General features: G+C 49.5%; 1 protein-coding gene across 16 annotated transcripts in view; it reads right to left on the bottom strand.

The window, feature by feature from the left end:
- Positions 1 to 24,915, bottom strand: part of MYOCD (myocardin) — a 260,822-nt gene that overhangs the window by 15,854 nt on the left and 220,053 nt on the right. For 3 of the 16 annotated variants that reach the window (XM_074607630.1, XM_074607631.1, XM_074607629.1), the window contains exons 3-6: positions 12,455 to 12,520; positions 7,303 to 7,358; positions 2,700 to 2,775; positions 189 to 350 (exon numbers count right to left, since the gene is read on the bottom strand). In XM_074607630.1, coding sequence (XP_074463731.1) covers positions 189 to 350; positions 2,700 to 2,775; positions 7,303 to 7,358; positions 12,455 to 12,520 — 360 coding nt within the window. Of the gene's footprint in view, positions 1 to 188; positions 351 to 2,699; positions 2,776 to 7,302; positions 7,359 to 8,824; positions 8,870 to 11,518; positions 11,646 to 12,454; positions 12,521 to 22,269; positions 22,454 to 23,039; positions 23,414 to 24,915 lie in introns of those variants that run through there. The other 13 variants (XM_074607633.1, XM_074607634.1, XM_074607635.1 and 10 more) reach the window with 11 other exon arrangements.

Here is a 24,915-nt window from a genome sequence, read left to right on the forward strand (position 1 = left end):
TGGATAAGAAAGCATAGGCTGTGCTGGACGGGGCTGCTTACTGTGAAAATAATAAAATTTAAGCAATAAATGCAGCTTTAACTCCAGGTCGGTCACTTCCTGCAGTTGCTGTGGTACGTCCTCATAACCTTGCAAGCCCCTGCCCTGTGCCATGCACATAACACAACATGCACGTTCACTTCCACTACCTTTTATGGCCTCTTTCACAGCTGAGTCGACAGGAATAATATTCTTCTCCACCAACTCCAAAGGACCCGGCCTGAGAGCAATCTTTTCATTGAGATCATCTGCCAGTCGGGCTCTTTTCAGCTTCATTTGAGTAGACTGAATGGACCCCTCTGCAGCTGAGTCTAAAAGGCCAAATGGAAGGCATCAGTTCATGACCCAGGGCATCTGTAAGCACAGTGCTCGTTGACAATGTGCTCCCCCTTCACCTCAGCCTTTCTGGGATGCCGCCAAAACCTAAGCTTGGCTTAGTGCACAGCAGGAGCTGCTCTGAGGCTGGGAGGCAGGATGCTGGATTAGATGGGGCTGGTGGGGTTTGGGACATGGGTCCTCCTCTGTGCCTTAGGTCCAGCTTCTCCATCCCCAAATAGGAGCCTCTGTTTACTAGCCTAGGCTTGCAAAAACAGCCTGCAGCTGGAGCATCCTCTCCAAGGCCCAGGAATGATCTGCAATGGAAACTTCATTAACAAACTGCGACTAGCATGAGGGCCAAAGTGGATTCCAGCTCCGGCCTGCCAGGAGCCCATTGGACCTTGTGTTCCCTACTTCTGGAGAACATCTGGAGAAAAGAACCATTAACAGTGTTAGACAACTGGAGTAAATGCCTTACACTGGAAGACCAAAAGCTGTCTTTGAGAGTGGACATTTGGAAGTGGCATGACTGCAGTGCTCCAGGCCTTCAGGGTAAAAACCAAGCTGGTGGAGAGGAGCACAACGAAGGCAGCTAGATCTGGAAGCTACAGCCCTACCGAACTCAGATGAGAAGTTCCCAATTATTGAGTGGTGACAGAAGAGTGGCCAATTACAAGAGAAAGTGGTGATTTCCTAAACAAAGGTGATCTGGCTCCTCTGGTGGCACAGACATGAGTAGTGAAGGAGTGGGATTCTAAACTAAACCATGCCTATACTCTCGGAGGGCTAAAGTAAGAAGGGTTGCATCTGGGTTGTGCTATCTTCAAAGACTGGACACTCTTTTAGAAGAGCAACTGTAGGCAATACAAGCTACAGGGCTTGACACCAGGGGAAAAATGCTCTGCAGGAGGCCAGGAGAGCTGGTCTAGCGTCAATGCTGACCTCGGGCTATATAAGACAGTGAACACACATGAATTCTTTGAGGTGAACAGTAACAGAAAGTGTGCCTAGAAGGTATTTTGATGATAGAAGGTGTCTCAGCTGCCCAATTGCAATCATCTCTAGTGCTTGTTATGAACCAAATGGACATGTGTATGTCCGTGATATGCCAGGGAGCACCTCCATGAAATGCAGAGCACGACGGGCAGAGGTGTGAGCAGGGCTCTGGCTGAGAGCTGTGTGTAGGGCAGCACAGCCAGCTTGCTCAGTGCGTGGCCAGGCAGTCTCTGCTCCACCTCTCCTCCAGCTGTGTCTCACCGTCCCTGTCCATGCCTGGTGACTGCAGCTGCCTCCACATCTGGTTTGCAGGCCCTGGTCCCCAACTCCAGTCCGTATTGCGTCTATTATTTAACCTAAGGAAAAGACACTTTCCACCTGTTGAACAGGCAATGGTGCTGGCCTATCTTAGGGATGGAGACCCAAGGGAAAAGCAAAGCAGCGGCACTGGTCCGGCATGGGCCCCTGGCTCAGCCCTCCCGCATGCCAGAGGAAAAAGAAATATGGACTTCATCCATGCTGAGAGCAGAGGCCAGCATTTACAGTTGCCAGAGAGTGGTCTGCTTCTTCCAGGGGACTGACAGGACTCAAGGAGAGAGGCTGCACATCCTCCCTGTCTCTAAGGAGGTTGTTATCTCTGGAGATAACGAGGGACACCACAGTGTTCTGCTGTCTGTGATGGGATGCAACAGAGCCGTGCGAGCTCTCTGGCTGGGAGGGGACACCAGGATGGGAGACGTGAGAGCTGCTGTGGGCAAGGGCTCACCCTTTTCATATGGCTGTGCTTGGGTCACTGACGGCATCACTATGAATTGTCACATAAAATATCCAGAATTAAGGCAAAACAAAAGATGTCCAGCTTTAGGAGGGTATTGCAACCACCTGCTACAGGGATTTCAGTGCCCTGGACAACAAATACCCCATATATGCTTTTCATTAGGATCAGCCCGTGGCAATTCTGTCTAACAGAGTCCTTTCTCGCAGCTGTTCTCTGCCCCACTGTCCTCTAGACCATCTTATACTGGTCCCTGCCAGAGATGGGATAAAAATTAGATAGTCTTGGATCTACTTCTGTCATGGGGTTGGACTAGATGATCTTCAGAAGTCCCTTCCAACCCCTATCATTCTGTGACTCTCTGATTCTGTGAATAAATGTGTGTCCTGTCTCCTGAAAACCTCCTGAATTCTGTACAACATGTGTCCCATTCGAATCTGCCTCTCATGAGCAGCTGGGGAAAAGTTAATCGTGATGAGACTCCTGAAGGGTACCCAAGTGGGGCAGGAGAGACGTGAGTCACAAGGTAGGAGACACAAGGAGTATGTGGGAAAAGCTCCGGCAGCCTTACCTTGTAAAATGTGCATATTGACCAGGTCTGATCGCTCAGGCCTGCTTCTGATCTTGTGCTTGAGATAATCTTCAGTCTGCAGAACACAAATGCAGAGTGTTACCTAGCTAGAGCAGCAATAAGGTACAGAGAGTGTCTGCCCCTGTGCCATCCCATGGTTCTTTTGGATTTTTTACAAGCTAGGTTGAGTGAGCTCCTAAATGGCTTTTTTCTTTTTTTTTTCCACTCAGACACTGACTTGTTCTTGGGCAGAAATTCTTCAAAAAGGGAACAATGTGCATGGAGCTGCTGACGGTTCACTATCCCTGCTCCTAAGCTGTGTTATTTCCAATTTCCCTTGGGATTCTGATGCCTGAAGCATTATGATAGCTTAAGGGAAGGATGAGACGTATTCACCGGGAGTTTTGGATCTGCTCCTAGCTTAGGATACCATGTCACCACGTACAGCTAGCAATGGCTTCTGTGGGAATCCTGGCACTCTGGGGTGAGTTATAAGGCTGAGCATGTCATGAAGACACCCATACTCTCTACCCAGCTCCTTCGCTCTGTGGTTCCTCACCCCAGTTATGATGTGGGGTTGGAAAAATCCACTTGACAGATCACTGCAGCTGAGCTTGTGATGAACATGGTCCTGGAGCTTTGTGTCAGCTTCCTCGTGGCTTTAGGACAGAAAGGTATGCAGAGGTACAATAATGCCTTCCATTAGGGCAAAGAAAGTCAGTGTTGAGGGCAGCTGACCTCAAGAATACAAATATAAGCTTATCCCCTGGTGAAGAAAAGCTAGAGCATGGCTTGGACAAATTATTAGCTGTTTGCTAATCTGAGATGCAAGAAAGAATAGTACAAAAAATGTACATAGTTCAAAGAGGTTAAACTCTTAAGGATAAATATAAAAGAATAACACAAGCAGATGTAGCAAAACCGTAAAACCCACAGTACAAAATGTACAGGATCATGAGAAAAAGATTTTTGTAAGCACTTCTGTAGCCAGGAGAAGGCAATGGAAAGTGCTGTCTGTGTTCCATAAACAGGAGAAATAATTGTGGATGCTGCTGAGATGGCTACAGGATTTAATGCCTTTTTAAACCATCTTCACTAAAAGGATAAATGGCTATTATCAATCAGCCGACTAAGCCAAGAACCTTCAGCAACAAAAGAGAAGAAGCTCCAGTCATCAGGTTGGAGAACAGGTTGGAGAGTACTCAGATGAGTTAAATGTTCCCAAACAGTTTGAGATACACGAGACTAGAGTAATAGCAAGTATCTGTGGGTCTCCAGGAAACTGGGCAAGGGAGAGCATTATTTCTTGCTTTAAAAGAGATGGAGAGAAGAAACCAGGAAATTATAAACCAGTCAGGAAGATATTGGACCAAATAATCAAACAATCTATATAAATGGATTTTGAAGATAGCAAGGAATTGACTAAGAGCCAGGATGGATTCATCGAGAACAAACCACATCACACCAACCTAATTTCCTTCTATGGAGAGATGACAGATTTCTGTTACAGGAATAAACAATGAATGTCATGTACCTTGAATTTAAGCATGTTTTGACATTATCTCACATGGCTTTCTCATATGCAAGCCAGAGAAATTTGGTCTGGATAAGACTAACATAAAAAAGGAGCATAGTTGTGGGTCACCAGAGGAATTAGGAATGGCTCACAGTCTAAACAGAAGAGTATATCAAATCATGTTACACAGCGATTTTTCCTACCAGTCAATATATTCATTAATGCCTTGGATGATAGAAGACACTCCTTAACTCTGCATCATTCAAGGCTAACAGATTACAAAGCAATGTGATTTTCAGTAATTGAAGAAATGATCTGAAATGCTTTTGATACAATTTAAAGGACATTTGGAAAGGACTGCACTCAGGTCACAGTTAGCCACAGCTAAGCCAGCTGATTAGGCACTGGGATAGATGAAGACTTAATCCACCAGAGATGCTTCTGTAGTGGTCACTGGACTGTGGCTTTAGGCAGAAATTAGTTACTGCATAAACAGAGGAAAAAATATAAAAGGCGCTGGAGAATCTAGTGATCAGCAACTGAACCGCGTCCCCAGTGCAGCAGGCAGCTTTCTAGGGGACAGAGCGAAGAGTGTCAGACGGACCCTGTTCTATAGCCAGGCGCTGTTCTGTGCCCTGCATCTGAAAGGGCCATGGGAAGGGTCTGGAGGACCGCTACCGAAATCGCTACTGAGCCAGAGAGGGGATCGGTGAGGACAGGCTGAAGGGAGAGGAGGCTGGTCAATCCAGATGTGAGATGGCTATAGGGAAACAGAATGCAAAATACTTTTAAAAAGTGCTACAAGAAAAAAGATAAACAGTTCTACATGTGCATGCATGTTGGAGAAAGAGCGATAGGCTTAAACTGCAACAGACAAGCTTGGTCTGGGAATCGGGGACACTTGCTAACAGCACAGGTTGGGGAGCATTGGAGCAGGTTGCTGGGGGTGGGATGTCTGCCAGCGGTCACACACCTGTCAGGAATGACCCAGGTGGGGCTGCTCCCCTCGGGGGCAGAGGCACGCTACCTGTCCCCCGCAGTGCCTCCCTGCCATGCTTGCTGGGCTGCTGGCAGTAAGTGCTAAAGCCCTGCTGAGCCAGACTACCTTGGGAAAGTCAGCCTGCTCTCTGTCCTCCAATCCAGCAATCTGTTATAGGACATTGACTTCAAAGTCTGCTGCGCTGGCCCCTTGCCAGCCTCTAACATAGCGAGTGACATGTTTAAACAAATAATAGACATTTTATTTACTGAAGTCTTAACAATTTCTTACCCTTCCCCCCTGCTTTTTTCCCCAGCTTATTTTCACCAACACAATCCCTTGTTTGGAACATGTGGAGGTTTGCCTGGTTCCTGTGCCAGGTCAGAGCAAGCTGGTGTCTGCACCTGAGTGCCGTTAAATTCACCTGATGCATTTCCAGCTCACCCTCAGATCAGATCCTGACTTGGACTAAGCTCCAATTGCCATCATACAGATGTGGCATCGTTTATGTTGAACCCAGCATTCACACTGCGTTAGCCTGACTTTCTGCTGTGATTTCTGTTCCTTTTGACCTTTCCTGTTTATAAGCTGCATTTGTGTCACTGGGGTGCAAATGGTGGAGAAAGAACTCCGATGTGGTTTTTTTTAGCGTCAGATGAAGTAGAAGAGCTTTCAAAACACATGAAAGCAGTTATTGTTATCTGCTTTCTGCTTGCAGAACATTGGTTTGAAGGAATATCAGCTAAACAACAAATGCCATTGAGTAATTATCCAGAAACAGCTGCTGCTCCTTCCCTGTCACAGCTCTAAGCAGGGCATCCTTGCAAAGGAGTATATGTTTGTTATGGGCTGTGCTCATTAGTGTCTTCGTTAGCATGCTCTGCAAGAAAGAAATGCATGCAGTTTGGGATAGACTAGACCTTTTCCCCAGGCAACTAGCCAGTGAAAGCCTTTGAAGAGAAAGACAAAGAGACACAAATGTATACTTAAACTGTAAAATATATGACACTTCAAGGATACTTTGGATTGCTTGAAATTTTGTAAGCATACTAATTTTTCAGAGTCATATTATGTTTCTTATGCTAGTCGTTTATTACCACAGGAGACTCAGGGCAAGTGATTTGGAGTGTGTTTAAGTTCAGAAGAGCACTTCTCCATATTTCACAATCATTCTTTCTTGCAAGGCTCCTTTTCCACATGACTGCAAGCACGTTTTGCAGATTAATGGAACAAACTCTTGTGTTCAAGCAAAACCCGCGTGACTGATTTTTCCCTTTGCTGTGGACATCCCTCTAGCTCGGTCAAGGCTGGATGGTGGGTGCTCGGAAACCAGTGTGATTTCCCAAAAAGCGATCGCATCACAGAATTTTGATGTGTTCTGGAAATGGCTACTTATCTTATCTCTGCCTCCAGCAATATTTAGGGAAGCCTGAGTGCAGTTAGATAATGGGGCCAGTGGGAGCCTGGCCCACTTAGCCCCTTGGACGTTGTGTGTCGTAACAGCCAAGCTGCACCACCGAGCTAAAAGCCAGGCTCTCGTCTGATGACAAGCATGAGCTCCTTGGGGACTTGCTCCAGGTGACAAAGGGCATCTGCATTCCTCCTGCACACTTGCCAAATAGCTAGGCTCCGTAGGTCCTGTTTGCTGCTGGCCCTGCTCTAACCCTGCTGACTCGAGCAGGAGCGGGGAGCAGCCAGCACAGCGAGGAGCGGGCTGTGGACCTGGCCCAGAGAGGAAAACGGCACTTCAGCTGGTTGGACATTTACTGAAAGGATAGCCAATGCCATGCTGAACTACGTATGCCCTGGCCACAACCTCTTGTGAAACCCAGGGGCTGTTGTGAAACCCCATAGCTCAGGGCACAGATGGCCCCTCCGCCCTTTTAAACCTCCCCTGCTTGGAGAAGGGTGCTCCAGAGCATTTGTGAACCCTGGCTTGGCCCCACCATGTCTGGAAGCAAGGGAGAGGTCCTGACCCTCATCCTTGGCCACAGAGCCTGGGTGGAGGATGCTGGAGGAGGGGACAGTGGTGGAAAGTGCTTTCAAACCCCAGAATGCATGCAAAGCGAGCCCACGTGTGCCCTCATTGGGATGGCTGCAGGAGTTACCTTGGCTCGCTCCAGACTTTTTCGCTGTTCATGGAATGCAGATGGGCTTTTCAGTGCTGCAACAGGAAAGAAAGAGGAGCAGTCAGCACAGGAGCAGAAGCAAGCAGCCACCAGGATATTCAGCAACAGCATTTTAATGAGTGCTATAAAAATAGCAACACAAACTAGCCGTTCTCTTTATTGCGCTGACTAAAAATAACTCAGGAAAGCTCTGGGAAATCCCGTGCTCTCAGCCAGTCCGTGGCAAGAGAGCAGGGGGGACGAAGAGCACGGGGAGCGCAGGAGACACATGGGCAGGGAGGGGGTGCAGGCTTTGAAACGTAGTGCTCCGTGGGACACATCAGAGAGCAGGTGAGGCTTTTCCCTGGAGTGCTTCCTGCAGGTCGTGGAAAGCATCGCAGCCCCACGAGACAGGTCTGGGAAGAGCAACAGCCTGAGAGAGGACCTCACCTGCAAATAAAACCTGCAGGTGACTGGGGCTTGAGGCCAGCAGGAAAACCGAAAAGACCTGCCTTGCCTTTTGGGGCCATGTGGGCGCAGCCTCCAGCGATGGTATTTCAAGCAAGGCCCTGGAGCTGGGGTCCCTTGTCCCTCTTCCATCGCTGACTAGCCTTCCATCTCCTTTAGCTTCCCTCTCACTGGACATTTGTTCTGTCCCCTGCCCAGAAGCATCTGTGTGACGTGGAGCTTCCCTGAGCAGCTGCCCGGCCAGTTACCAGGAAGCAGATCATGCTTTCGGCATCTCCTGACACCAAGAAGGATTATCCCAGAGGGGATCCTGAAGGAAAGCCAATAATCCCTGACTCTGGACCGGTGAACACCAGTCCCATGGAGCAGTCTGTACCGGGGTCATGGAGGACCTTGCACATTTCCTTGTTTACTCTGGTTCAGTAGAAATTGGAGCAGAATTTGCACGGGGAAGGGGTTAATATTTCTCAGATCCTGCAAAAATTCTTTTCTGGCTGTGTAAGCAAGCAAAATTAATTGTTCCCATTGGGAAGGGGAAGGTGTCCTGACCCACAAAACCAGTCTGCTACAACTTTTTGTTTGGCAACAGGAATTCCCTTTCCATCTTCTGAATGGGATCCAATAAGGACAGAAATTATTTTCACACAGGACGTGTTATCCTCCATAAGTCTAGAGGAGGATGAAGAGAAGACTAAGGGCAGCCGGGAAATGGCCCTCTGAATTGGCTTTTGGTATGCAACACCCAGGGTAACCTGCCTAACCTCCTGTGAATCACAGTAAAACACAAGGCACATTCCTGCTCCTAACTTTTGGAAAGCGGACATACAGACAAGCTAGCGTTACTGTGCCATGCTCCGGTGAGCAGCCATGAGGGCTTGTGACAGCTGGCTTAATCAGAAGCGAAATAAAATGGTGCACACAAGAAAACGAAGTTAGCAAGAGAGATGACTTTTACAGCCCTGCTCACTGTGAAGTACTGACACTGGGAGTGTGCCATGGGCATTGACCAAACGTGCTATTCAAGAGGAACATGTTGCAGAATTTAGCCATTTACCAAGATTTTTGGAGGAATTATGTGGATGCTGCAGCTTGTATTAGTCTGCAAAACAAATAAAGACATCGCTAGCACTTGTTATTCAGACAACTTGTCAGGGGATGACATGTCAGCTTGAGATGGCTGAGGGTCTGGAGGCAACAGGGCAACACTGTGCTTGGTGTTGATAATCTTGTGACTGTTGCCTCTAAGATTTAAGTTAAGTTAGAGGATGAGGTGGTGGCTGCATACAGCAAGAAGGTCTTTCCTTCAAGTGCAGCTATTTCTGAAGCTCATCACAGTGGGGGGAACCTTGTCTGGAGGAACCCTTGGTTCTGAAAGCTGTCTCCCCCTCCTTTTGGGTGGGTGAGCAGGGTCTGGCTGGGGTTCGGTATAGGTGCCTGTGCAGGTCTAGAGGAAAGATTCATCCATGCTCAGCCCTACAGCCTGCCTTTCTGTAAGTGACCCCACATGCTCTTGTTTAAAATGCTTTTGCTGGGTCTATACCAGTTTAACTGGGAAAATAAAACTGCATGTGTTGTTGCATGAATTGCAAACTTCTGACTCAGTGAGCATGAAGAATGGGGCAGGCTCTGCCCTCACCTGCACTCCTGTGTGTCAGGAGCGTGGCTGTGTCTTAATGAACCCAGATCTCACCTTGCTTTCAGAGGACCCCCCCATACACAGAGTCATGGGGCTGAAGGGACTCACAGGCTGCCCTTGCCTACTAGTCTGCGCCTGTCCTCATTTGTAGAGCCTTTTTCAGTAGTGTTGATTGTTTTGCCAGCCAGTTGTTCAATTTACAACCTGAAAACATCTGACAATCAGTCCAGCTTTGAACATGAAGTCTTGTGCAATGCTACTATCTTTTGCTCCTGAGCATCCTCCTTTAGGCAGTGTCCTGCCTTCCACAGTGATGGGGCCATCTGAAGGTTTCACATTTCTGAGAGGAACATCCAAGGGAGTGCGAGCAGAGCTCAGGTGTGCAATGGCATTGATCTTTTCTAGTCTAACCAAACACAGGTTGGGCAGGATATTCATTTCACTGCACCATGCTCAAGTAAGACTGACATTTCTCCTTGCACTATTCTCTTGGATACCAAAACACAGTTTCCTAGGATTTACTCCAATGTTTCACGCTCACACTATAGCAAGTCTCCCATGCTACAGCTGCACTGCTGAACAGCTCAGCAAGCTCTCCGTATAGTCATCAACTCCCCTTCCTCCAAGGGTTTCTACAAGCCCTCAAAGTTTCTATCCAAAGCTATCATGTTACTCTGACCTTCCATCTCTCTCTCTGGTCTCTGTATAAAATGGATCAGTTAGAAAAACAAAGTTTCTCTGGCCTGGGATTATATCAGCAGAAAATGTATGCAATGGGTTGAAAACAATCCTTGTGCAAAATCTGATGTGGAATGTGGGATCAAGTGCATGCTCCAAGCCTGGTACCAAACCTGGCTCTCACCATGGAGACCAGAAATGCCCATCTTTTCTCTTTTCAGAAGGGCTATTCTCAACCACTGTGTGTTACAGCCATAGGGGTTCATTTCCTGCCCTACTGCAATGCATGTGAACTGAGATCCTGTCCAGGTGCACCTCCTCAAGTCCACCTCACCTGCTGGTCCTCAGAGCCAACAGAGCATGGGAAGACATGATTAAACATAGACTTATTCTTCATAAGGAACGACTGCACACGCCCAAGCCATGGGGAAGCTGGCTGGGGCTCCCATGTATTAAATGCTAACGTCTGACACTTCCTCCTGAGGTCAAATTCAGCAGTTAAATTTTACACGTTTGTTTTTTCTAATGGCAAAAGTGCTTTTTCTTGTATTACTTTCAGTGAGTGAACTGCACTCAAGCTTCCCAAAATGGCCTTCTTGGACAGAAACCAGACTGCAGTATGTCAACCTAGAAGCTGGGAGTGCAAAGAATCCCTAAGTAACAGGAACATACACTTCAGCTGCCACCAAGTAAATTGGACCTAATATGTGGTCTGCAATGTGTAAGGTTTTAAAAGTTAGGTGCCATTTGTAAAAGCGTGGTCCCGTGCACCGGGCCCCGCGGGGCAGCGTCAGTACACAAACCTCTCACTTGGCACTGCTGCTCCGTGTATGTGCAATGGGGTGTCCTGCACCTGTCCGAGTGTTCCCACTTTCACAGAGTGGACTTAGCAGTTCAGGAATTGTTAGACATATTTTTGGCCACTGACTGTATTGCCAGGGCTTGCAATACTATAACAAATGTCACAATGCCCAGCTCCAACTCCTGCAGTCCTGTGATGAAAATGCTTGCCCTTTGGTGGCAGGCAGCATAAAATCTGAACTTTTAAAGAAATAAACAGAAGAAAAATGAAAAGAACCTTCATGTATCAGTCGTAAAACCATGGGATCATTTTGACGGTGATGACTTTTGTCATCCTGCTCACATTTTCTTAATGCTTGATGCCGGCAGTACTATACTGAGAAGGTGTCTGTTGCTGGCTGCCTTGACACAATCCTTTAGGAAGGCAGCTGCGTGAGAAGGGCAGGAGGATGGGCAGGGTGCAGCAAGCAGTGCTATAGCCGTGCTCTTAGTGAGTTGTTCTGCGGTTTAGACAATAGCTGCGTCACAATCTTCATAAAAATGACGCAGCCTTTGGAAAGTTGTGATCTTAGCAGTGAACCCAAAGACACAAAGGATAATATCCTTTCTGAGACAGAAAGGATAATTCTCTACCTGGGTCCCAGATAATCACAGATTCATGCACACGGAGCCTGAGCTAGGTCAGGATGGAGTTATCCATCGAGCAGGGCTGAGCTCCCAACATCAGTTCTCCAGTAGTGCTACAGGTTTCATGATGCACCTGCAGGTGCAGAAGGGGATAATTTTCATTCACTTACTCTTTGGGCTCTAGCAACTGGCTTTCTGATGCTGAATGATTACGTGACAATGCTGGCCTGGAGCTTGTCCTTCAGGCTTGAATGCCAGGTTAGCAAGAATGAATGTGGTCAGAGACAGGACATCATTCATCAGTCTGCAGGCCCAGGTGGGGTTTCACTGACCTCAAGTGTACACACACAGTTCTGTCCTGTGGGGTCCTGGCTGGGCACAAGCACAGATCTGGATGTGTCTCACTCATCCAGAGTGAGTGGCTGCCCTCCACACTGGGGCCAACGCTGTCACTCACCGCTCCCTTCTCCCACAGCCTCCTGGAATGGGCCCTCTGTACCTCTTCCTCGTTCTGTGGGTCTGATCCTGACATAGAGGTTCCTGGCTTTTACAGGAGGACATGAGATTCTCTGCCCTTGCCTACGTGAAGAGCTTCGTGAGTCTTCTGCTTGGAGTTGGATATGCTTGTCCTGCTACAGCGACCTCTGGGAAAGGGGGCTATGCAGCTGGTGTTTTGGATGGTGTAAGATAAGCATCTCTCCTGACTTCAGTTTGAGCAGTGGCATTATAGTCTGTGTGGCAAACGCTGGGCACCATTGTACAGCACCAGGGACCACCATATTTCTACAGGGCAGGAAGTAAAATCCCCCCTAGTAGCAATCTGCTCAGAGCTGAGTGGGTCTGAGCAGGCAGCTAGTGCCACGCAGTGCCCCGTGAGTGCCCAGGAGGAACACAGCCCCTCTGAGCCAGGAGTGGGTGAAAAAGGCAGAAAAAGATACTCACGTGGCATGATGCCTTGGTCTGCCAGCTGCTCACGGGTCCTCCTCTGCTGAAGCCGTAACTGCAAAACTGTGAGAGAGAAAGCATCAGGAAAAGCTGCAGGATTTTACTGAGGTACTAATACATCTATCAGGGACAATGTTTCCGGGGGTCTGTGTGTGGCACAGAGGACTGGCATGGATCTCCGTGGGTGCTGGACCATTCTTGGTGACGCAGAGTGCCCCAAGCCAAGGAGGGCTGCCAGGGAGGAGCCTGCACCGACCTAGTCCTCAGCTTTGCAGACAGATGATCAGGGCAGGGCTGCTTCTGGTGCAGGCAGTACCCTAGTGCCTGGGACAGACTGATCCCTGCCTGGCACCTGTAATAGCAGCCTCAGGTGACCTTCAGCTCAAATAGTTGCTCAGCTCTGAGGTCTGAAGCTGGGAGGTCCTCCCTCACCCCGGCACTGTGGGTTGAGTAGGGCTTTCCAACACCATCAACCTCCTGAGGGTCTGGCAGCACGTTTCCCATCCTGCAAGGCTCGGGACTGGATGCACATATGCTTCCTCTACCGAGGGGGAATGCAGATAATGTGGTGTGGAGAGGTTAGTGCCATCACTGTATGAACCCTCTGCTCCAAGGGCCTGCAATCTCCAGTATACCTTCCTTCTGGAAACAATGCCCTGACAGGTGGCAGTGAACCACTGATCAGGGTCACTAAGCGGCTTAGTGGCATGGCCTCAGCTACAGAGCATCGATTACATGTTTAACGAAGAAGCACCTCTCAATATTTACAGCATACAATGGCAACCCACCATACACCTGCAGCCAGCCATGTGCAAGGCTGCAGCCATCTGCATGGCCCAGGACTGCACATGTTAGTCCATCCCATCACTCAGGTAACCCTGCCTGTACTTTGAGTTAGTAACATATTCTACACCTTTGTTTTTGCAAATTTATCTTCAAGAAGGTCGACATTTGTATCACAAGGTGAAACATAAAAATCCTTTCCAAATTTTCCTGCTGGACACTCAGTACAGCTTGCCACAAGGACATATATCTTTCAGCCCTCACTATATAACTGCACGCATATCCCTGGACTACCAGCACAGCCCCCCACTGCATCCCCTTGTCTGCCCTGAGAGAGCTGGTGGTGGAAGGGGAAGAGGGGGAAGAACGGCTTTTTTGTCCTCAGGAGCTCTGCCACCAGCTCACATCCACAATGCGCCTTCTCTGGCATGTGGGATGGAGTTGGATAATAATCCCTTCCAGAGGAGGCCCCAAATCACAAGGCTCCCTGAGATGCCATTGCTCGTGACTTTTCCATGTCCTCTGGACAAACCATGTCTCACATTCAGAGCAAATGTTTAGTGAAGGCCTCACGTGGGACAATGATCTCCTGCCAAATTCCAGCTCTTCTTAGGACTCCAAAGATAGATTCTTGCTGTGAGGGAAAAATGTAGCCTTCAGTACCTGGGGAAGTCTGCATGCATGGTGTTCCCTTTTTGCCAGAGTGAAGCTGGTGACTGGAAGTCGCTGGCTGTCAGGGAAGTCTGTAGCCCTCCATTGCCCCACAGCACCACCCCCAGTAACTGCTGGTTCTGCCCATGGACATGGATTTATCTACATCGGACCCAGTTATCTACACCCCCTTGCAGATCATCACCCTCAGGGGACCTCAAAACCAAATTGGTAGTCCATGCTTAAGGAATGCCTGTCTTTCCTCCTTGACTATAGAGGCAGTTTAATGGTAGCCAGCTCATGGCAGGTGTCTTACACAGAGTGAGGTGGACCCCAGTTTCTCTGTGTAGAACCTTCTCCGTGACTGGTCACAATATTGAAGAACCATCTTTCCCTGAGGAAGAGATGTATCTTTATGGAACAAGTGAGCTAAGGGTGGTCGGAGACTGTCCAAGAATGAAGAAGCTTTGTAGCTCATCCAAGAATACTCTGCTCTCCTGGGTCCTGGTCCAGTGTCCCAGGCATTAGAGCATCTTCCCTTAAACTGAGGCAATTTGCACACAACAGCTCATCATCAAACAGGAATCAGAGACAGCAGACGTCTAGAAACAGATACAACACTGCCAAGGACACAACGGTCTGCCCTGTGTAGCTGTAAAATATCCCATGTGAGGATGCTCCATCACTTCCCTTCACAGCTCCCACACGTGCCAAATTATTTGCACCGTTTTGTTCCAACTTCCGACACAGCCAGGCCAAGTGATACACCTCATCCAAATGAGCAAGGGGGATGCTATTGGTCAGATGACTGTGCATTCAAAGCCCACGTTCTCTGCTTCTTCTGCTTATTTCATAGCCCTTCCTAGAAGACAAATAATTTAGCGGCCTCAGGGTGCAATCAGCTGTCAGCCAGGCCTGTTTAGAGGAAAAGATGTTACAATTCCCTTGAAGCATAGCTTGGAAGTTGATGATGATTTCCAGTGTGGTGGCTATAAGATATAGCATCTGCCTTGATGCAAGAAGTGCTGAAAACGTATGGAGGTTTCACTGCCATAGCTCTGCCTTTGCTTGGGTGCTGCGTGCACTCAGGACCCCAGATTTCCCAGGTCCTACTGCCTGCCAGCAAACAGTGCACAACCCAGGGGAGCCAACCCTACCACAGCTGGTCCATGCTCCAGCAGCAGCCTCTCCTTTGCCTCCTGCGCTAAGCTCTGCTGATAGACCATCACAGAGGGGGCCTGATATTACGTAATGGTAACTTTGTGCAGGGAGAAAAAGTCTCCAAATTGCTTTTCATGCTGACAGGTATAAAGACTGTGACCCAGCAGTGACAGAAGCTGTTCTGAGCGCGAGAGCTAAGCTCTACCGTGGGTGAGCGGCTATGGGCAGGCCATGCAACCTCCCCCAGACACGTGGTTCTTCTTGGGCCATGCTGAGCTTACAAACTTCCTGGCCTATTCTTAAACCACAGGGCAAAGAGGAAAAGTTTATCCAGCCTTGCCTGTTCAGGGCAAACTGACAGAAAATGTGAGGACAGGCGTGTGCAGACGCCGGCCATTTCCAGGAGCAGCCCAGGCTCAATGGTGGAAACAGTGATTTCAGCCACTGAATATTCATCCATCTCTGGACCCCCTCATGCAGCAGGATGTATGCCTTAACTTCCAAATATCATCTCTATGAACTTCCAAATCCTGTTGCAAACCATCTGAAGAAGCGCAGCTGTGGACAGCATCAGACAATAAGACTGAACATCCCTGCAGGAAGAAGTAAAGCAGCCACCACTTTCGTCAGTCTCCAAGTCAGTGCTGCAGCCTGCAGCTCAGCTCCAGGCTTGCACCTTTCCCTTACAACCAAAAATGCCTAAAAGCAGGGCTGGAGGAGCCCCTGGCACCATCCCAACGACCGCCACTTAGGTGTTTCTTGAAGGGGACTTGAAATCTGTTGAAGTTGTATCTGACCCCAGCTGCATTCCTGTTCTCTTCCTTCGCAACCTGTCTGGAAGCCTGAGCTCTGAGTGCTGCCGGTGACTCACTTTGAGGATGCTGTCACCCACCACGTACGGGAATCATTTTTTTCCCGAATATTCTTATTTTTCAAGGAAACTGCTTTGCTAACACTTCAGAGGAATTGTTTTGTTAAAAAGATTGATGGCTAGAGTACTGCTGGTGGAACAGTCTTGGTCCCACACTCCCAGCATCCTTGTTCCCTGTCTGCACCAGCTTGGATGGAGAGAAGACCTAGATGACCTTTAAAGGTCCCTTCCAACCCAAACTATTCTAAGTACTCCCAAGGGAGCAGTCAGGCACACTGGTCACCCTGTGGTGCCAAGCTGTGCTGGTACCATCAGCTGCCATCAGCTGAGAGACAGCCTTGCTTTCAGCAAACCTGCTCTCTCCTATGGCACCCCATGATGAGAAATCCCTCCCTAGATGATGCAGGGCCTGTCACAGCTATTCCAGCAATTTTGCCCGTGAACTTTTTTCTGCTAGAAATAATCCTCTCTTCTATGCTAACGCCGTCTCATTTAGTGATACAGCTTCCAGAAGCATCCTCTGCAGTGGGGCTGTGTCATCGGTGCAGTGAAGACCTCCTGGTGTCAGTCATGGCTTGCTCTGGTGGCCCAAGCTCTGAGCACTGTCCATGACTCACAGTCATGACTCATCCTCATCCCAAGGAGTTGACCTCAGAGCTTTAGGAAGCTAAGAGGATAGCTTGGGCCTTGCCTGGCCTGGTGATGCACTGGGAAAGACATGAGCAAATCCTCCCTCCACCCCAGCAGCAGGCAGACCTGGCCTTCTGCTTCAGTCTGTGGGGGCACTTTGGGTCCAGTGCTCTGCAGCTGGACGGGATGGGACTTTTTTATCACCTGCATCAGAGCATCCCCCATTCTGGGGCATTGCCAAAGCACTCATAGCACCCTCCTCTCTTTGGGGAACTGGCTTTAACAGCAGAGGGGGCTGAGCAGCACTGAGGCACATTGCCCAGGGAGGTGGGGAAACTGCTCTTCTCGCAGGGTTCAGGACCAGGGCAGGCAGGCAAAGCCATGGCTGACCTGACCTACTGTTGGTGATGGTCTGTATCCAAGAAGCTGGCTGGATCAGAGCTCGCCCCTTCCCACCAACACTTATGTAGCAGCCAGAGCAGGTTCCCTGGAAACTCTGAGGCTGCATGAGGCTTTCTCAGCATTCAGGTCAGGCTCACAGCTGAGACAAGCTGCCCAGGTGGAGCTGCAGATCCGTTGCTGCTTCTTGACTTCAGACCCACCATCTATCTCTGACAGACCCTCTGGGAGTGGGAGTCACTGAGGCAGAGGCTCTACTGCTTCAGCTCTTCCCAGCTCTCTTGTGTGGTTTCAGGTGAAATTCCAATAATTGCTGGTTGTCTCCCTGCCTGGTCCGTGCCAGCACCTTTGCTCTGGTTGGGAGCCACATTCACAAGCAGTGCAATTGCTGTGCTCTCATCTTTCTCTGAAATAAGTCACCGCTGTTACCAGAACTGATGGTTGGGCAGTTGCCTGCTGATCCCTGCACCTCGTGCTGCTTCCCGGTGCTCCTGGGCTGTGCAGTGAAGGGGACCAGCAGAAGCACCACCTTATACAAGTTTGGCCGAAGTGCATGACCATGATGGGAGTCAGCAGTTTGACAAACAGCTGAAGCTGTCACTGCCACTAAGAAGAGCAGCAGCAAGTCACTGTCCCCTCTGCCAGCCACCCCAGCAGCTCATTCCTGCCCTTTGTGGCCCAAAGTTGGGGTTTTAGGAGCATGAGTGCAGCTGAATGGTGCACAGGACGGGGGCTGCTCTGCTGGGCCAGCGGGGAGCTGGCTGCAAATGAGGAACGAGGTGATGGGGAGGAGGGACTCCTGTTTTCAACAGCAGCAGCTTTGTTGCATGTCAAACGGCAGCTGAGCAAATGTGAAACACGTGTTTGTCCATGGCCATGGTGTGTACCAGAGGAACCCTGTGACTCGCCCCTGCTCACACACTGGCTGGCAGAGGACGGCCCTGTTTGGGACTCAGCCTCCCTTGAAGGGCAGAACTGCTGCCTGCTTTGGGACTGTCTTTACAGGTGGTGTCTGAGGCTTTCTCACGCCAGCATGCCAGGGGGAGAGAAGCTGCCCAGGGGGAGACACATGTGGGATCCTTCGACAATCCCAAGGTCCCAGCAGGGCAGGAGCAGGGCTGGCTCCGTGGCAGGGTGCCTTTGTATTGCTTGTGGCCTTCTCGGGGCTGTGGCTGTTTCTCGCAGCATTGTCAAAGCAGGACGTCCACAGGGCAGGGCAGCCAGGAGCAGTGGTGCTCTGTCCTGGCTGAGCAACAGGCTGACACCAAGCTCCTGGTGTGGGGTCTGTACTTGTGTGAATTAATGCGGAGTCACCCTGAGGTGGGTGACAAGCCAGCCAAAGTCCTGGGTGCCACCACCGGCAGGGTGAAGCACTGGTCCAGCAGAGCATCGTAGGATGCTTTTCTGGAGCTGCTGTTTTGCAAAAACACCTTGGCCGGGCTCTGTCCCGAGCCCCTCCATGGCTCTCGGCCCACCTACTCTGCTGATGGCCAGGTGCCACAAAGGGATTTCTCTGTAGCATCACATCTCCAGGCCCAAGTTATCCTCTGACAACATGGCCCTTGTGAGACCCGTGTGAGCAGAGATGAAGCTCAGCCAGCCACAGCCCAGCTGAAAATGGCACCACTCAGCCAGGAGAGCCGTGGAAAGCCCTGGTCAGTCCTCTCCTGGCTGGGCACTGCCTCAGAGGGGTCCCAGCCACACCACCTTTACCTCTGCCCACTTCAGAGGTGGGAACGTTTTACCTTCTCCAAGGCAGATGTGCTACGAATTTGTGTGTTACCCAGGAGGCTGCTCTGCACCAAAAATCTCATCTACATTGGTGAGAATGACATCGCTAAACCGACATCCGGGCCTGCAGGTGCCTTGGAAGAGACATAGAACCACCAGTAAGGATCCCAGACCACCACAGGTCACTACTGAAAAACAACCAGCTGTGAAATCCTTCCAAGAGCTGTGTCCATCATAATGTGCAACCCCAGCCTCGCCACGGTCTGGAGAGCAGGCTGTCACCAGCCCTCCTTAGAGTCATCCCTTCAGCATCCCTTCAGCATCCCTGTGAGCACCTCATCCATCCTTGTCCTCAAGCAGTGAGGCACATTTCAATCTGTGCTATAACACATGCCTGACTGACAGAGAAACACGCCTGTCAGGTAAAACACCAAGGTATAAGATGCTGGAAACACAAAACCAAGCACAAACCAATCTATATCAAGGCAGCGTTTTACAAAAACACCATGAAATCACAAAACAGTGTCACCAGTTACAGAGGCCATGGTTTGAACGCACACACCAGTTGTGAACTGTATGAGTTCATGATCTGAGAAGAAACACATGCGCACGCTTTATCTTTGGACACTGGGAAAATGAAAATAAAGGTTCTGCCAAAATGCCTGGCCTAACACCCTACCAAGAAAGACCTACTCTCTTCTGCCTTTATTAACCTGCTGATTTTGGTCCAAATCCCTCTCTCTGTCACAGGCAGACAGACTAAATTCCTCCCCCACCTCAGCCAGCTTCATTCAAGCCCTATGTGCAAGCAGGAATCCTTTGCTCCGTGTAGCCAGGCAAGTTTTCTCTGCAAATTCACACCCACGTGTCCACAATTAGGCCTGGATATTACCCCATGCCAAGCCACGCAGGGCCATATTTAGAGTGTTAAACTTTCACTTCTCACCGATTATCTGAACTACCACTGATGTTATGCAGGTGTTGGCCTTGGAAACTCTCTTTCCATGTCGCCGGACAGAAAAGGTCAGTGTTAAGGCTAAGTCTGCGTTTGCCAGCTTTCTTTGCTCTGTCCGATGACAACGCTTCTCTGCTGCTGGAGTACAATTGGTTTGTATTCAAAGCGGGAGATCACTTCACAGAAATGATCGTCTCTGGGAAGAGTTAAATATATTTCTGGAACAGCCCTTAGATGTCCTAGTTGATTTAGTGCAATCCCATTGATAATTGGAGCACATGGGATAGCATGGCAGGCTTGAATTCCTGCAAAATTTGTCAGGATGACCTCAGATCAGTATATTTATCTTTGGCAAAACAGACAAAATAAGCATGCTCACAAATCCTCGAGGAAGGGGAGGGGGAACCTGAAGGCCTGCAGCATGTTGGTGATTTGGTCTGTCTCCTATGGGGTGGTTCCTGGTGCCCTGCGCTGGGGTGGCTACCATCTCTCCGCAGTTCACGGCTATGCTGGTCCTTCACTGTGGACCACTGGAGAGAGAAGAGCAGGAGAAAACCCTGTGGGAGTCAAGGAAGGGTTGCTGGGGACTGTGTGACAAAGCTGCTGCCTCCACCAGATCATCCTTTCCCGGACAAACTCTTTCTTTTTATTGTTACTGACGCTGCCAGATGGAAGTAAGAAACTGGAAAGCTGATGCTTGAGCCACTCTAGGAGGGACACCTACGTGCCATCATCTTCTAGTTGTCACCTCCTTGCCCCACTTTCTGCCTGCTGTGTGCCACAGAGATTAAAGGGATTCTGGGATGAGGAAACAACAAGCAAGTAATATATCTCTAGCACCCTTTAACACACACATAGCTCTTCCAGCTGCCCAGTGTGTGCAAGCCATGGAGAGACAGCAAAAATTTAGTTATTAAGATTTACCTCAGCCCTCATTAACGCTGGCCTGGAATCCTTCAACAGGGATTCAGACTCATCATGATTCACGGAGCACAGCTAATCCTTCCCAAACCTGGGGAGCAAGCAGAGCCTCACACCTGCCAGCGCAAGACCATTTCCAAAGCAACGGCGCATCGTGGAGCGCAGCTCCTCAGGGCTTGGCGTTACAGGGCCTGATCCCTCCTGGTGCGTCCGTCACTTGCTGCGTGCAAGCGGCGCGGCTGTCCGCGGACACTGCTGCTGTCTGTCAGCGCACCACAGCCCTGAGCCATGCAGAGGGGGGTCGTGCAGGACGATGGGTTGTTTGAGATGTTCATCCCTCCGCCGAGCGAATGGGGGACAGTAAATCAGAGCTCTGCACCTCCTGCCGTCCTTGTGGGGTTTACATCTCCCGAAGTCTGCACAGGGAGCAGAGACACCACAGGAAACGCTGCCCCATAGAGACTTTGCACATAAAGGAGATTTGAGCACTTCAACCATCGCATGTTAGCTTTTCTTCTCTACGTTACTAAAAATCCAGCACAAATTGAAAGCAGCACTGTGATTTGTTTGTGTTCCTCAGCATCCCTCCTTCCTCCCCTGTCCCACAGATAGCGATGACCAGGGTTGCGCTGTGGCCATGTCCCACGTTACCTGCAGCGGTCCCAGCAGTGGGGACAGCGAGATGCAGACACACATTTGGGATTTTGGCAAGCCCGCCTCAAACAGAAGAAATAGGCAGAGAAATCTTGTCAAACGGGAAACCTATCTTTCACCAGGCAACAGTGAGGGATGGCAGCTGTGGGAATAAGTCATGAACCAAAGAATGCCCTGCAAATTGACTGCCCTAGAAATGCTGAAAGGCACAAGAATTTATGGATGCAAAGACCCACCAAGTTTACTTTTGCTGGAGAATCATTTGAAAAATATGTTTAGAGATCCCATTGTTGGTTCTATAATAAAGCCAGCTTACAAATAAACCAGAAATGAGGCTTAAAAACAATACTGGTTCATTTGAAAAGAATGCAGGGACATGTAGCAGAGCCCATCCTCCTCTGTCAGAAAGGTGGCAGTGTTGCTTTGTAGTTGCTGGAGGAATTGTTATAGACCGAGGTTTTTTTTCAAATGAACAGCAATGTACCATAATATACCAACAAAATCTAAGGAATGACTTAATCTAATGAAATGTAAGATCAGAGCGATATGGAAACCACACCAAAGCCCTGGACCCCAGTTGTGTATAATTCAGCCAGACTAGGACACTTGTGTTTGCACACACACTCTTGGGTTTTCAACCAACTGCCAACTTTGTATTTGCTGAGAAAACAAAGTTTAAGTTGACCACCCAGCTATCTAAGAGATCCTGATAACACCACTCATGTCTACCATCTGTATCATAAATCTCTAATTTCATTATCTGCAATGCACAAGGAGGCAAAAACACACACGGCGTGGGTGACATGCCAGACCTGCTGCATGTTCCAACGTGACTGCCCCGTCCGGTTTTACAGCGTCCCATACGGCACACACAGCTGGTTTGCCTGAACATCCTCACAGATAACATTCCCGGGAAGAACCTCACCGCCGGGAAGGTCAGAGAAAGCTCCTCGACAACATTTTTTGACATTACCATTACCATTAATATTACAGTATGTTATGTTCATTTAAAAAATTACAAGTAAAGATACCCACTCACAAACGCGGCATACTTACTATAAATAAAGCCAGTGAATAAAGGCATGAATATCCAGCAGAGGGTCTGACTTAGAAGTGACTGTCCCATAGTTCACCTTCACTCACCTTCACTCGCGCTGAGCGTCCTCTGAGAAGCCCCTTACCGGTGCTTCCCCTAACTTACGAGACGGAGGCATGTTTGACTTGCAAACCCTCCGAGAGTGGCAATCAATTGTGTGGCTCTGGTTTTATTTCTCTGATGATGTCACTTTAAATACTTTTCATGTTCCATTTGTTATTTTTACTTCTAAAAATGACGCATTTCTTCAAATTCATTTTTCTCCAATTAGTCACAACTTAATGGAACAAAGTCAGCTGCCTGCATGGCAGAGAGCGTCAGGCCCATCCTCACTGCGATTATTACAGAATGGACCCACACGAGCACCTGGAATATTCGGATGGCGTTAGGTACCTTGTTTATCCCAGATGCCCTTTTGGCTTCCTGCCTGTATCCTCTGCATCAGGGCCAGGGCAGGAGACCTGGGAACTGCAGTTTTACCAAAATAAACCACAGACATAAATCGAAGACAATGAAAAACCAGGAGGGAAAAAAAAAAAAGCAACCGAGAGGAAAGAAGATGCGTTTCTCCACTTGCGGAACAGCCTCTGTAAGAGCAAAGCTGTGACAGCTCTACGACCCCCTGAATATTTTGCTCACATGCTTCTTCCACACATTTAATGCAAAACAGTCTGTGGCTACGGCTTGCCGGAGAGAGAAGTTTTAAGAGAAATCTCGAGGTTTCCCCTACCTGATCTGAACTTGCTCCGAATCAGCAAGGAGTGCTCAGACCCCAGGAGTGTCATGGTGACTCGGGGACCGGATCCAGACGCCCCTCACTTAAACCATTAACTTCCTCCACAGGGAAAAGCCGACCAGACCACGGCTAGTGCTCAGCATTCATCCAGCTCTCCTGGACTCTCTGGGTGCTTTTACAGCTGGCCGGCAAGAAGCAGCAAGTGGCTTTGAGAGATTTGGTCCCATCCAGCACTGACCCTCCACAGACACCGACTGCTGCCCCTGGGCTGTGTTGAACTAATTAACGTGGAGCTGGCGAGAGCCTCCTCCCGCCCGGAGTTTACTACCAGCAGCTGGGTGTCCTGGCTGATGTCATCGTCTAGCGGGGAGCAGCGACTATCGGAAAGGGTCTTAGCAAAGACAGAAGTTTGATATCTGATACTAATTACTACCGGCCGGTACGCAGCCAATCAGGGCGCTCCCCGTCTGGGCTGACTTTGGGAGCTGCTTGGAAATATCAACAGAGCGAAGGCTTAACTCTTTGCAGCGTGGTGCGAGGCTGGCCCCCCGGACCCCGGCTCCTGCGCCGGGGCGGCCAGTGTGGGTCTAGGGTCTGTGTGACCCTAAGACGAAGGAAGGGCTGCGGTCAGGGCAAGTGTCCCGGGCCAAGGGGACGGCTGGGTGCAGGTCCTGAGTGCCGTGTTGGATGCCCTTCCCATCAGGGAGCCAGAGGACGCGGCTACTCAGCAAATGGGGCTGTGGCTGCGGCTGCTGCTGCCCCTCGCCCAGGGAATTCGGGTGCTGGCGCACAGAGCAGGCAGTGCCTGGGCTGCACAGAGCCCCGACCGCGCCGGGAAGATGGCAGCGAGCACAGGGGCGCTCAGGTGTCTCGTCTCCGCGACCCTCCTGCAGCATAGGCGTGCCCAAAACTGTGCTGCTCCGTGCACACCTTTGTCAGTACGTGACTGCATCCACAGTATTATCCACTTGAGATGCTCACGTTCGCCGTGGCTCAGGTAGGATATGGTGCAGGCACTTGGAACACGCCTTCTTGTTCTGCTATACACAGACACTCAGAATAACGCCAAATATACAAGGCAGGGCTAAATCTTGCCTTAAGGTTTCCTGCGCTGCAGATGAGCGCGAGGAGGCTGGGCACATGGAGGAGCGTAGGATGGTGCTGCAGCGGAGGACGCTTCTCCACCGACCAAACATCCTCTCAGAGAAGAAAAACTTTTTGCAAACACGCAAAGTAAAGAGATATAGATCCTTTGAGGGTGTCTGCCCCCGCAAGCCCACGTCGGGTTCACTTGAGGTGAGTGGAAAGAAATGAACTGATGGCACCTTTTACCTTGTAACAAGTCAAGCTAAGTCAAGGACAGGTCTCAGCTTCCCCAACACATGCGTCTCACCTAGGAAGCTGCCTAAATTCCCGCTAGATAATAAACACCCACCTGAAAACTCCCTCAGACCTGGTTTGAGGTTTTGTTGGGTTTTTTGGTTGGTTGGTTTTTTGTTTGTTTTCTTTTGTTGTTTTTTTTTCCTTTTTTTTTTTTTTTTTTTTTTTTGATCCTGTGGTTTCTGGGAAATCGTCTTAAACATTTTGGCTTCTTGATAGGAATTTCAGGGCTTCCAGACTTGTAGGCCCATGGTGCCAGAGACCGTAGAAACCTGGTATCCCCAGAAGGTCTGATTCCAGCAGTGCCCCAGTTGCAGCTGAGAAGCGCTGGGGTCCCTCACCCCCATGTAGCCCATGCAAGGAGGCTGTCCTGAGATGAGCACTCTCCCCGTCACGGGCTGGACATGGGATTTCCTGATATCCACTGATGAAGTGGATATTCCTTAAGGTCTGATGAGGAAGAGGTTATTGAAATAAATTAATCTCCAAG

The sequence above is a fragment of the Larus michahellis genome, chromosome 14, assembly GCF_964199755.1.
Source record: "Larus michahellis chromosome 14, bLarMic1.1, whole genome shotgun sequence".
In the NCBI taxonomy this organism is placed as follows: domain Eukaryota; kingdom Metazoa; phylum Chordata; class Aves; order Charadriiformes; family Laridae; genus Larus; species Larus michahellis.